Source organism: Bos taurus, chromosome 1, assembly GCF_002263795.3.
Source record: "Bos taurus isolate L1 Dominette 01449 registration number 42190680 breed Hereford chromosome 1, ARS-UCD2.0, whole genome shotgun sequence".
NCBI lineage: Eukaryota > Metazoa > Chordata > Mammalia > Artiodactyla > Bovidae > Bos > Bos taurus.
The window spans coordinates 33712009-33724011 of NC_037328.1; the positions used below are offsets into that span (position 1 = coordinate 33712009).

The 12003-nt window shown below is 35.7% G+C and overlaps 1 protein-coding gene across 5 annotated transcripts in view; it reads left to right on the forward strand.

Moving 5' to 3' along the window:
• The window catches only part of CADM2 (cell adhesion molecule 2), a 1275593-nt gene that overhangs the window by 884850 nt on the left and 378740 nt on the right, over window positions 1-12003 (forward strand). For 3 of the 5 annotated variants that reach the window (XM_059887610.1, XM_059887602.1, XM_059887605.1), the window contains one exon: window positions 3601-3627. The exons of the other annotated variants lie outside the window; for them this stretch is intronic. In XM_059887610.1, coding sequence (XP_059743593.1) covers window positions 3601-3627 — 27 coding nt within the window. The remainder of the gene's footprint in view (window positions 1-3600; window positions 3628-12003) is intronic. 5 annotated transcript variants of the gene reach the window in all.

Genomic DNA, 12003 nt, shown 5'->3' on the forward strand with positions numbered 1-12003 from the left:
ATCAGATATAGTACTTTTAAAAACAGTGTGATTTCCTCCTTTGTAAAAAGGAATAAAACTCACCTGTTATTGGTTCGCATTACATTGCTATACTATATCTAATGATTGCATTTTGATAAAGTGGATTTGGGGCTTCCCCAGTGGCTCAGCTGATAAGGAACCTACCTGCCGATGCAAAAGATGCAAGAGCTGTGGGTTCAGTCCCTGGGTCAGACATATCCTCTGGAGAAAGAAATAGCAACCTGCTCCAGTATTCTTGCAGGGGAAATTGCATGGACAGAGGAACCTGGCAGGCTGCAGTCGATAGGGTGGCAAAGAGTTGGACACAACTGAGCAAATGCATGTACACACAGAGGATTTTAAGATATACATGCTCAGCATGCTCTTTTGGTTGTAATTTTACTACCAAATAGATTTGTGAGCTAGAAAAAGTCACATCTCTGCGTTCCAGTTTTGTAATAGTATGGATATCTTAGTTTTCACTTGGAAGTAATGCAATATATATTCTCTCTTATTTTTGTAGTTTGCTCATATGTTTATAAGAGGAACTTTCTTATTTTAAAAATTATACTGTGCAGTGTCTTTCAATGGCAATGAGATTTTGTTTGTTTTGCCTAATTATAGATTAAATCTTGGGCAGGGAAAAACATAATGCATCTGAGTATGAAGTTACAGATGTCAAGAACCTCTGTCTCCTTGGAAAGTCAAAGTACTTGCTAAGTTTATTGCTTCTCTATTAAGGAACAATTCCCTAACTATAAATTTGTTTATGGAAGGAAGAATTAAAGAAAAAAAAAAAAACACTGGGTAAAATACCAAAGTATTTTTTAAAGGCTACATAATATTAGAATAAAAAGATCTATAATATATTAGGGTTCTTTCTGTGAATAAATTCCAGTAATATCTTTGCTATTTACTAAATGTTTTATTGCCAAGTAACCTTTCATAAAACAGTTCTAAAGGCAACTACTAATCTAGTATGTTCTATATTATTCAGACATTGCAAACACTAACAAACGTATCACCATTTTGTTATGACATTAATCTTAAAATTAGAGTAGAAATTAAAGAATAGGGAAAATGTGACTAGGTCATACAAACTTCAAGGTAAGTAAAATTCATCTAATATCCTTTGAGAATGCCCATTGCCCTACTTCTAGTTCCTATGCCTCATTTTGAGAATCACTGCTTTAGATCACCAATTTTCTGCAGAATTATTAGTGATATCTTTCAAATTGACAGTTGATTAATATAATGAACTAATTAATTGGTGACAATCAATTAATTGTATTTTTATTTTTTGATCATCTGTATTGGGGATTTTGAAGATAAACCTCACTAATATAACGCCTAATATTCATTAACTATTTAGCATCCATATGTAAATAGCTGATGTTTCAATCATTATCACATGATTTTTCTTTAAAAAATACATACACAAATTTTCACATTATTAATATAATTATTAGCAGTTACAAATTTAATATTATAACTAATCATCTCTGGAAAACAGTGTGAATGACCAAAATGTTATAGTTATAACTTGCTTTTATCATAAGGGTGAAGAAATGTTAATGTTATATCTAAAATTTTCTCTGGTCAAAGTACCTTTACTTCCTTTCTTTTCATTTTAACTGTGAACTACTAAAATTGTATTTTTTAAATAATTTTCCATCACTTTTGGGTAGTGTGCAATGTGCACTTTACAATTGACTTATAATTGGACTGTGCTGACAATGGAAAATCTTACAAGTATTGAACATGACATTTATGACAGTCTTGCTGTCATCTTGGCTTCTTTTATTGAATATGCAGAGAATTATAATTGGGCTAACAAGCCTGGTAGCCTGGCCTCTTTCCAATTATATTAACCAGCCTAGTCTAGTATTAGCTGCCTGAACACACACAGAAACAGACATTGAACTTTTGTTTTTCTTTCCTTTTTATTTTGTTACTTAACCAATAATCCAAGAATAAAACCACCTGTTTTCCTGTAATGTTTGACAACTTTAAATAATTCATCTTGGTTCCCCTGGAAATGTAAAGATTGCTTTCTCTATTTTTATGTCACTAATTTTTAATAAAAAGCTGATTTTGTTTGTGGAAGATTAGTTGTATCTATTAACATATTTGGTAATATTGCCTCAAAAATTTCTAAAGTCTTTTGGCAATTTTACTTTCAATTTGTGCTTAAAATGTTAAGTGGTAAATTTGAATTTGGTATAAAATTTCTTTTCACATGAACAATTCAATATACTGATACATTGAAATATTTTCTTTGAAATTTAGTCAAATAATATTTTTTCATAATCTAACAGTAAGCCCTTCAGCTTTGTGAAACAACACAATTTAATTGAAAAGCAAATATTAAAAAAAAGTTAAATGAAATAGCTTGTGGTCTAAAAGGTCTGAGAACATCCCAGTGTAGCAGTTATTTGGAGTACTAGATTCTGTACTTTTGCTTGTTTCATTTTGCTGGCTTCCTCTTATTTTAGAGCATATAATATAGTTGCATATTTTTATCCACACTTCCTCTACAGTTCCATCAGCAATATTTAAAGTACTCTTCTTTGTCAGTGGTTAACTGGATAGAAATATTTATATGAAAATAACCTGGGAATCTGTCCAATGGAAGCAAAACACCAGTATGGTGTATAAGGGATATGACACGGACTGTATTTTGCAGCATTGTTATTAGCAGTAAAAACAAGCAAAAAAACCTAAAGGCAACCTGATTAGCTATAAATAGGGAAATAGTCCTATACTTCATACACATTATAGGAAAATATACATCTATTAAAATTAGTGAATTAGAACTCTGTGTGTTAATCTGGAAAATGTGCAAAAAGCAGACTGCAAAGAATTATGTATAATATGATCTTGTTTTTGGAAACAAAATACACAAAGTATATATGTTATTTTTTTTGTAAGAAAAGCAAAAGTGAAAGTGAAAATCTCTCAGTCGTGTCCAACTCTTTGCAAACCCATGGACTATACAGTCTATGGAATTCCCATGGCCAGAATACTGGAGTACATAGCCTTTCCCTTCTCGAGGGCATCTTCCTAACTCTCTCCTGCATTGCAGGCATGATTCTTTACCAACTGAGCTATCAGGGAAGCCAAAAATAGCAAGGTTTTTGGCAACTAAGTAAGCATTGAATGAATGCAAGTGGTCTTCCCTTGCTTTTTATCCAAATGTTATGAATTGCATTTTAATTGTTAAATAACATGAAATACATCTAAACTATACTGGTATTTTAATTGAATTATTAACCAAAGTTTAGTTAAAAAGGACAGAGAAAGAAAGATGAACAGTTCTTAAAAAGAATTCTGTGTCTTGCAGCATTGCTACTTACAATCTGTGGCTCCTATCTAGTTTATTCTTTCTTTTCCAAAGACTTTAATCATATATTAACAAAATATAACCAATTGTCATTTTCTTCATTATAAGTCCTAGTCATCTGAAGTGTGTTCATCATGTAATCATAAATGTATCATTTAAGACTTCAATAGTGATAACAAATCTCTTTTTCTTGTTAGACACTATCTAATATACTAATATGCTTGTTCTCTTCTTGTGCAATCTTGCCTTGGTACCAGCGGCTGCTTCAAAGAATAAAGTTAAAGGTGAGCTACTGAGCAACTTTCCATTCTGCATGATTCAGCATGTTTGTTTTCTGCTCAGTCTTCTGCATCCTCTTAAATAATAGAGCCAATTCTGTTCATGACAAATACCAGTTCTGTGTGTAGATATTTGTAAATTTCTACAAATATATATTAATTATTTAGTTTCTGGTATGTGCCTGTGTTTGCATGATTGTGAACTTATTTTCTTGTTTTACTTTCCACTTTATTCCAAGTGGAATAAGGTGCTTTTATGCCCAACATTTTGCCTGTTGACTTTCGTTTCCTTGATAAAATTGTGAATTGGAAAAATACAGCATAAAGTAAAGCTGATGGAAAGGCTCAGAACTGAACATGCCTTTATAGAATTATGTGAAAAGAAAATTTTATCCTTTAAAAATTGAATATTATAAACTCCAATTTTCTATTTATGGCTTTTCTTCTATTTCCTAGTTATATTAAGTTTTCATTTGCTAGAATCCTGAAAATACATTTTCATGAGAGAAGATGTGCTTACCTAATACCAGATATCTCCCTGAGAGAAAAAGAATTTTGGCTTGATGTATTGAAGTCTTTATGACTTTTGAATAATTCAAATGTGTGTGTGTGTGTGTATATATATACATATATATATAAATAAAATACTATGTCATAAGTTTATAGCTTGTGTGTTTCAATTTTATGTTCTCTAGAAAAATCTATACATTTTAAAAATGTTTTCTCCTTCTTATATTCCTAATATATAATATTTTTCCTCTTTCATTTATCTTTATTTAGCAACACTGTAATAACTTTATTAGTCATACATTTGTTATTTTAAGTTTTCTCATCCACAGAGTGTGAAAACAAATAATTCAAAAAGTTGTCGCTAGGATTAAGTAAAATATGTAAAACAACTCATAAATTTCCTGATGGTACAAGCATTTAAACAATGCAAGCTTCTTCTGTCTATTCTTTGTGGGGAATTTCTGACTCTTCATCATTCCATATTGCCTTGCCTAATATCTTCCCCTGTGTTCTCAGGAGGAAAGACCAGAGGGTTTTGTCTCTTTCTTAGCTTGTTGTAGTCAGACCTTTTTTTTTTTTAATTTTAGTTAGAGGCTAATTACTTTACAATTTTGTAGTGGCTTTTGCCATACATTGATGTGAATCAGCCATGGGTGTACATGTGTTCCCCATCCTGAACCCCCCTTCCACCTCCCTCCCATCCCATCCCTCTGGGTCATCCCAGTGCACCAGCCCTGAGCACCCTGTCTCATGCATCAAACCTGGACTGACAATCTGTTTCACATATGATAATATACATATTTCAATGTATTCTCTCAGATCTTCCCACTCTTACCTTCTCCCACAGAGTCCAAAGGACTGTTTTATACATCTGTGTCTCTTTTGCTGTCCCATATATAGGGTTATCATTACTATCTTTCTAAATTCCATATATATGCATTAGAATACTGTATTGGTGTTTTTCTTTCTGACTTACTTCACTCTGTATGATAGGCTCCAGTTTCATCCACCTCATTAGAACTGATTCAAATGTGTTCTTTTTAACAGCTGAGAAATATTCCATTGTGTATATGTACCACAGTTTTCTTATCCATTCATCTGCTGATGGACATCTAAGTTGCTTCCATGTCCTGGCTATTATAAACAGTGCTGCGATGAACATCAGGGTACACGTGTCTCTTTCAATTCTGGTTTCCTCAGTTTATGTGCCCAGAAGTGGGACTGCTGGGTCATATGGAAGTTCTATTTCCAGTTTTTTAAGGAATCTCCACTTTTCTCCATAGTGCCTATACTACTTTGCATTCCAACCAACAGTTTAAGAGGGTTCCCTTTTCTCCTCACCCTCTCCAGCATTTGTTGTTTGTACATTTTTGGATAGTAGCCATTCTGACTGGGGTGAAATGGTACCTCATTGTGGTTTTGATTTGCATTTCTCTGATAATGAGTGATGTTGAGCATCTTTTCATGTGTTTGTAAGCCATCTGTATGTTTTTTTTTTGAGAATTGTCTGTTTAGTTCTTGTGGCCCACTTTTTGATTGGGTTGTTTATTTTTGTGGAATTGAGCTGCAGGAGTTGCTTGTATATTTTTCAGATTAAATTCAGTTGTTTCATTTGTTATTATTTTCTCCCATTGTGAAGGCTGTCTTTTCACTTTGCTTAGAGTTTCCTTCGTTATGCAAAAGCTTTTAAGTTTAATTAGGTCCCATTTGTTTATTTTTGTTTTTATTCCCATTACTCTGGGAGGTGGGTCATAGAGGAGCCTGCTTTGATTTATGTCAGAGAGTGTTTTGCCTATGTCTAGGAGTTTTAGTTTCTGGTCTTACATTTAGATCTTTAATCCATTTTGAGTTTATTTTTGTGTTTGGTGTTATAAAGTGTTCTAGTTTCATTCTTTTACAAGTGGCTGACCAGTTTTCCCAGCACCACTTGTTAAAGAGATTGTCTTTTCTCCATTGTATATTCTTGCCTCCTTTGTCAAAGATAAGGTGTCCATAGGTGCGTGGATTTATCTCTGGGCTTTCTATTTTGTTCCATTGATCTGTATTCTGTCTTTGTGCCAGTTCCATACTGTCTGGATGACTGCAGACTGCAGCTTGTAGTATAGCCTGAAGTCAGGCAGGTTGGTTCCCTGAGTCCATTCTTCTTTCTCAAGATTGCTTTGGCTATTCACCGTTTTTTGTACTTCCATACAAATTGTGAAATTATTTGTTCTAGTTCTGTGAAAAATACCGTTGGTAGCTTAATTGGAATTGCATCGAATCTATAGATTGCTTTGGGTAGTATACTCATTTTCACTATAATGTTTCTTTTGATCCATTAACATAGTATATTTCTCCATCTATTTGTTTCCTCTTTGATTTCTTTCATCAGAGTTTTATAGTTTTCTATATATAGGTCTTTTGTTTCTTTAGGTAGATTTATTCCTATGTATTTTATTCTTTTCTTTGCAATAGTGAATGAAATTGTTTCCTTAATTTGTCTTTCTGTTTTCTCATTGTTATTATACGGGAATGCAAGGGATTTCTGTGTGTTAATTTTATATCCTGCAACTTTACTATATGCATTGATTAGCTCAAGTAATTTTCTGATGGAGTCTTTGAGGCTTTCTATGTAGAGGATCATGTCATCTGCAAACAGGGAGAGTTTTACTTCCTCTTTTTCAATTTGGATTCCTTTTACTTCTTTTTCTGCTCTGATTGCTATGGCCAAAACTTCCAAAACTATGTTGAATAGTAGTGGTGAGAGTGGGCACCCTTGTCTTATTCCTGACTTTAGGGGAAATGCTTTCAATTTTTCACCATTGAGGATATAGTTTTCTGTGAGTTTGTCATATATAGCTTTTATTATTTTGAGGTAAGTTCCTTCTATTCCTGCTTTCTGGTGTTTTTTTTTTTTTAATCATAAATGATGCTGAATTTTGTCAAAGGCTTTCTCTGCATCTATTGAGATAATCATATGGTTTATCTTTCAATTTGTTAATGTGGTGTATTACATTGATTTGCAGATATTAAAGAATCCTTGCATCCCTGGGATAAAGCCCACTGGGTCATGATGTATGATCTTTTTATATGTTTTTGGATTCCATTTACTAGAATTTTGTTAAGGACTTTAGCATCTATGTTCTTCAGTAATATTAGCCTGTAGTTTTCTTTTTTTGTGGGATCTTTGTCAGATTTTGGTATTAGGGTGATGGTGGCCTTATAGAATGAGTTTGGAAGTTTACCTTTTCTGCAATTTTCTGGGAAAGTTTGAGTAGGATAGGTGTTAGCTCTTCTCTAAATTTTTGGTAGTTTTCAGCTGTGAAGCCGTCTGATCCTGGGCTTTTGTTTGCTGGAAGATTTCTGATTACAGTTTCGATTTCTGTGCTTGTGATGGGTCTGTTAAGATTTTCTATTTCTTCCAGGTTCAGTTTTGGAAAGTTATACTTTTCTAAGAATTTGTCCATTTCTTCCAAGTTGTCCATTTTACTGGCATATAGTTGCTGATAGTAGTCTCTTATGATCCTTTGAATTTCTGTGTTGTCTATTGTGATTTCTCCATTTTCATTTCTAATTTTGTTGATTTGATTCTTCTCCCTTTGTTTCTTGATGAGTCTGGCTAATACTTTGTCAATTTTATTTATCTTCTCAAACGACCAGCTTTTAGCTTTGTTGATTTTTGCTATGGTCTCTTTTGTTTCTTTTGCATTTATTTCTGCCCTAATTTTTAAGATTTCTTTTCTTTAACTAACCTTGTGGTTCTTCATTTCTTTCTTTTCTAGTTGCTTTAAATGTAGAGTTAGGTTATTTATTTGACTTTTTTCTTGTTTCCTGAAGTAAGCCTGTATTGTTATGAACCATCCCTTAGCACTGCTTTTATAGTGTCCCATAGGTTTTGGGTTGTTGTGTTTTCATTTTCATTCACTTCTATGCATATTTTTATTTCTTTTTTTTATTTCTTCTGTGATTTGCTGGTTATTCAGAAGCGAAGTGTGTTGTTTAGCCTGCATATGTTGGAATTTTTAGTTTTTATCCTGTAATTGACATCTATTTTTACTGTATTGTGGTCAGAGAAGATGCTTGGAATGATTTCAATTTTTTTGAATTTACCAAGGCTAGATTTATGGCCCAGGATGTGATCTATCTTGGAGAAGGTTCCATGTGCACATCAGAAAAAGGTGAAATTCATTGTTTTGGGGTGAAATGTCCTACAGATATCAATTAGGTCTAACTGGTCAATTGTATCATTTAAAGTTTGTATTTCCTTGTTAATTTTCTGTTTAGTTGATCTATCCATAGGTGTGAGTGGCATATTAATCTCTCCCACTGCTGCTGCTATGGCTAAGTCGCGTCAGTCCTGTTCGACTCTGTGCGACCCCATAGACGGCAGCCCAACAGACTCCTCTGTCCCTGGGATTCTCCAGGCAAGAATACTGGAGTGGGTTGCCAATTCCTGCTCCAATGCATGAAAGTGAAAATGAAGTCGCTCAGTCCTGTCCGACTCTTAGCGACCCCATGGACTTCAGCCTACCAGGCTCCTCTGTCCATGGGATTCTCCAAGCAAGAGCACTGGAGTGGGGTGCCATTGCCTTCTCCAATTATTGTGTTATTGTTAATTTCCTCTTTCATACTTGTTAACATTTGCCTTACATATTGCAGTGCAGCTATGTTGCTGCTGGTGCTGCTAAGTCGTTTCAGTCATGTCCGACTCTGTGCGACCCCATAGACGGCAGCCCACCAGGCTCCCCCGTCCCTGGGATTCTCCAGGCAAGAACACTAGGGTGGGTTGCCATTTCCTTCTCCAAAGCATGAAAGTGAAAAGTGAAAAGTGAAAGTGAAGTCGCCCAGTCATGTCCGACGCTCAGGGACCCCATGGACTGCAGCCCACCAAGCTCCTCAATCCATGGGATTTTTCAGGCAGGAGTACTGGAATGGGGTGCCATTGCCTTCTCTGGCGGCTATGTTGGGTGCATACATAATTGTTATATCTTCTTGGATTGATCCTTTGATCATTATGTAGTGTCCTTCTTTGTCTCTTTTCACAGCCTTTAAAGTCTAATTTATCTGATATGAGTATTGCTACTCCTGCTTTCTTTTGGTCTCTATTTGTGTGATATATCTTTTTCCAGCCCTTCACTTTTAGTTTGTATGTGTCCCTTGTTTTGAGGTGGGTCTTTTGTAGACAGCATATATAGGGGTCTTGTTTTTGTATCCATTCAGCCAGTCTTTGTCTTTTGGTTGGGGCATTCAATCCATTTAAATTTAAGGTAATTATTGATAAGACTCAGCAGTGGCCACAGGACTGGAAAAGATCAGTTTTCATTCTGATCCCAAAGAAAGGCAGTGCCAAAGAATGCTCAAACTACTGCACAATTGCACTCATCTCACATGCTAGCAAAGTAATGCTCAAAATTCTCCAAGCCAGGCTTCAGCAATATGTGAACTGTGAACTTCCTGATGTTCAAGCTGGTTTTAGAAAAGGCAGAGGAACCAGAGATCAAATTTCCAACATCCACTGGATCATCGAAAAAGCAAGAGAGTTCCAGAAAAACACCTATTTCTGCTTTACTGACTATGCCAAAGCCTTTGACTGTGTGAATCACAATAAACTGTGGAAAATTCTGAAAGAGATGGGAATACCAGGCCACCTGACCTGCCTCTTGAGAAATCTGTATGCAGGTCAGGAAGCAACAGTTAGAACTGGACATGGAACAACAGACTGATTCCAAATAGGAAAAGGAGTACGTCAAGGCTGTATATTGTCACCCTGCTTATTTAACTTATATGCAGAGTACATCATGAGAGACGCAGGGCTGGAGGAAGCACAAGCTGGAATCAAGTTTGCCAGGAGAAATATCAATAACCTCAGATATGCAGAAGACACCATCCTTATGGCAGAAAGTGAAGATGAACTAAAAAGCCTCTTGATGAAAGTGAAAGAGGAGAGTGAAAAAGTTGGCTTAAAGCTCAACATTCAGAAAACGAAGATCATGGCATCTGGTCCCATCACTTCATGGCAAATAGATGGGGAAACAGTGGAAACAGTGTCAGACTTTATTTTTTGGGCTCCAGAATCACTGCAGATGGTGACTACAGCCATGAAATTAAAAGACGCTTATTCCTTGAAAGGAAAATTATGTCCAATCTAGATAGCATATTCAAAAGCAGAGACATTACTTTGCCAACAAAGGTCCGTCTAGTCAAGGCTATGGTTTTTCCTGTGGTTATGTATGGATATGAGAGTTGGACTGTGAAGAAGGCTGAATGCTGAAGAATTGATGCTTTTGAACTGTGGTGTTGAAGAAGACTCTTGAGAGTCCCTTGGACTGCCAGGAGATCCAACCAGTCCAACCTAAACGAGATCAGTCCTGGGTGTTCATTGGAAGGACTAATGTTGAAGCTGAATCTCCAACACTTTGGCCACCTCATGTGAAGAGTGGACTCATTGGAAAAGACTCTGATGCTGGGAGGAATTGGGGGCAGGAGGACAAGGGGATGACAGAGGATGAGATGGCTGGATGGCATCACTGACTCGATGGACATGAGTCTGAGTGAACTCCGGGAGTTGGTGATGGACAGGGAGGCCTGGCGTGCTGCGATTCATGGGGTCGCAAAGAGTCAGACATGACTGAGCGACTCAACTGAACTGATGGTCCCATTGCCATTTACTTTGTTGTTTGGGTTCAAGTTTATACACCCTTTCTGTGTTTCCTGTGTAGAGAAGATCCTTTGGCATTTGTTGAAGAGCTGGTTTTGTGGTGTTGAATTCTCTCAGTTTTTGCTTGTCTGTAAAGATTTTGATTTTGATATTTAAATGAGATCCTTGCTGGGTACCAGTAATCTGGGTGGTAGGATTTTCTCTTTCATCACTTTAAGGATGTCCTGCCATTCCCTCTGGCCTGAAGAGTTTTCTATTGAAAGATCAGCTGTTATCCTTATGAGAATCCCCTTGTGTGTTATTTATTGTTTTTCCCTTGATACTTTTAATATTTGTTCTTTGTGTTTGATTTTGTTAATTTGATTGATATGTGTCTTAGGGTGTTTTGCTTTGGGTTTATCCTGTTTGGGACTCTCTCTGTTTCTTGGACCGGATGACTGTTTCCTTCCTCATTTTTGGGAAGTTTTCAATTACTATCTCCTCAAGTATTTTCTCATGGACTTTCTTTTTGTCTTCTTCTTCTTGGACTCCTATGATTCTAATGTTGGGGTGTTTAACATTGTCCCAGAGGTCCCTGAAGTTGTCCTCATTTCTTTTAATTATTTTTCTTTTTTTTCCTCTCGGGTTCATTTATTTCTATCATTCTATATTCTACCTCACTTATCCTATCTTCTGCCAACATTATTCTACTGTTGGTTCCCTCCAGAGTGCTTTTGGTATCATTTATTGCATTATTCATTGTTGATTAACTCTTTTTTATTTCTTCTAGATCCTTTTTAAACATTTCTTGCATCTTTTCAATCCTTGTCTCCAGGCTATTTATCTGTAACTCCATTTTTTCTTTTTTTTTTTTTTTCAAGATTCTGGATCATTCTTACTATCATTATTCTGAATTCTTTTTAAGGTAGACTCCCTATCTCCTCCTCTTTTGCTTGGTTTGGTGGGCATTTATCATGTTCCTTTACCTGCTGAGTATTTCTCTGCCTTTTCATCTTGTTTAGATTGCTATATTTGGGTTGCCTTTCTGTATTCTGGCAGTTTGTGGTTCTTCTTTATTGTGAAGGTTCCTCCCTATGGGTGGGGTTGGATGAGTGGCTTGTCAAGGTTTCCTGGTTAGGGAAGCTTGTGTTGTTGTTCTGGTGGGTGGAGGTAGATTTCTTCTCTCTAGAGTGCAATGAAGTGTCCAGTAGTGAGTTTTGAGTTGTCTATGGGTTTTGTGTGACTTTGTGCAGCCT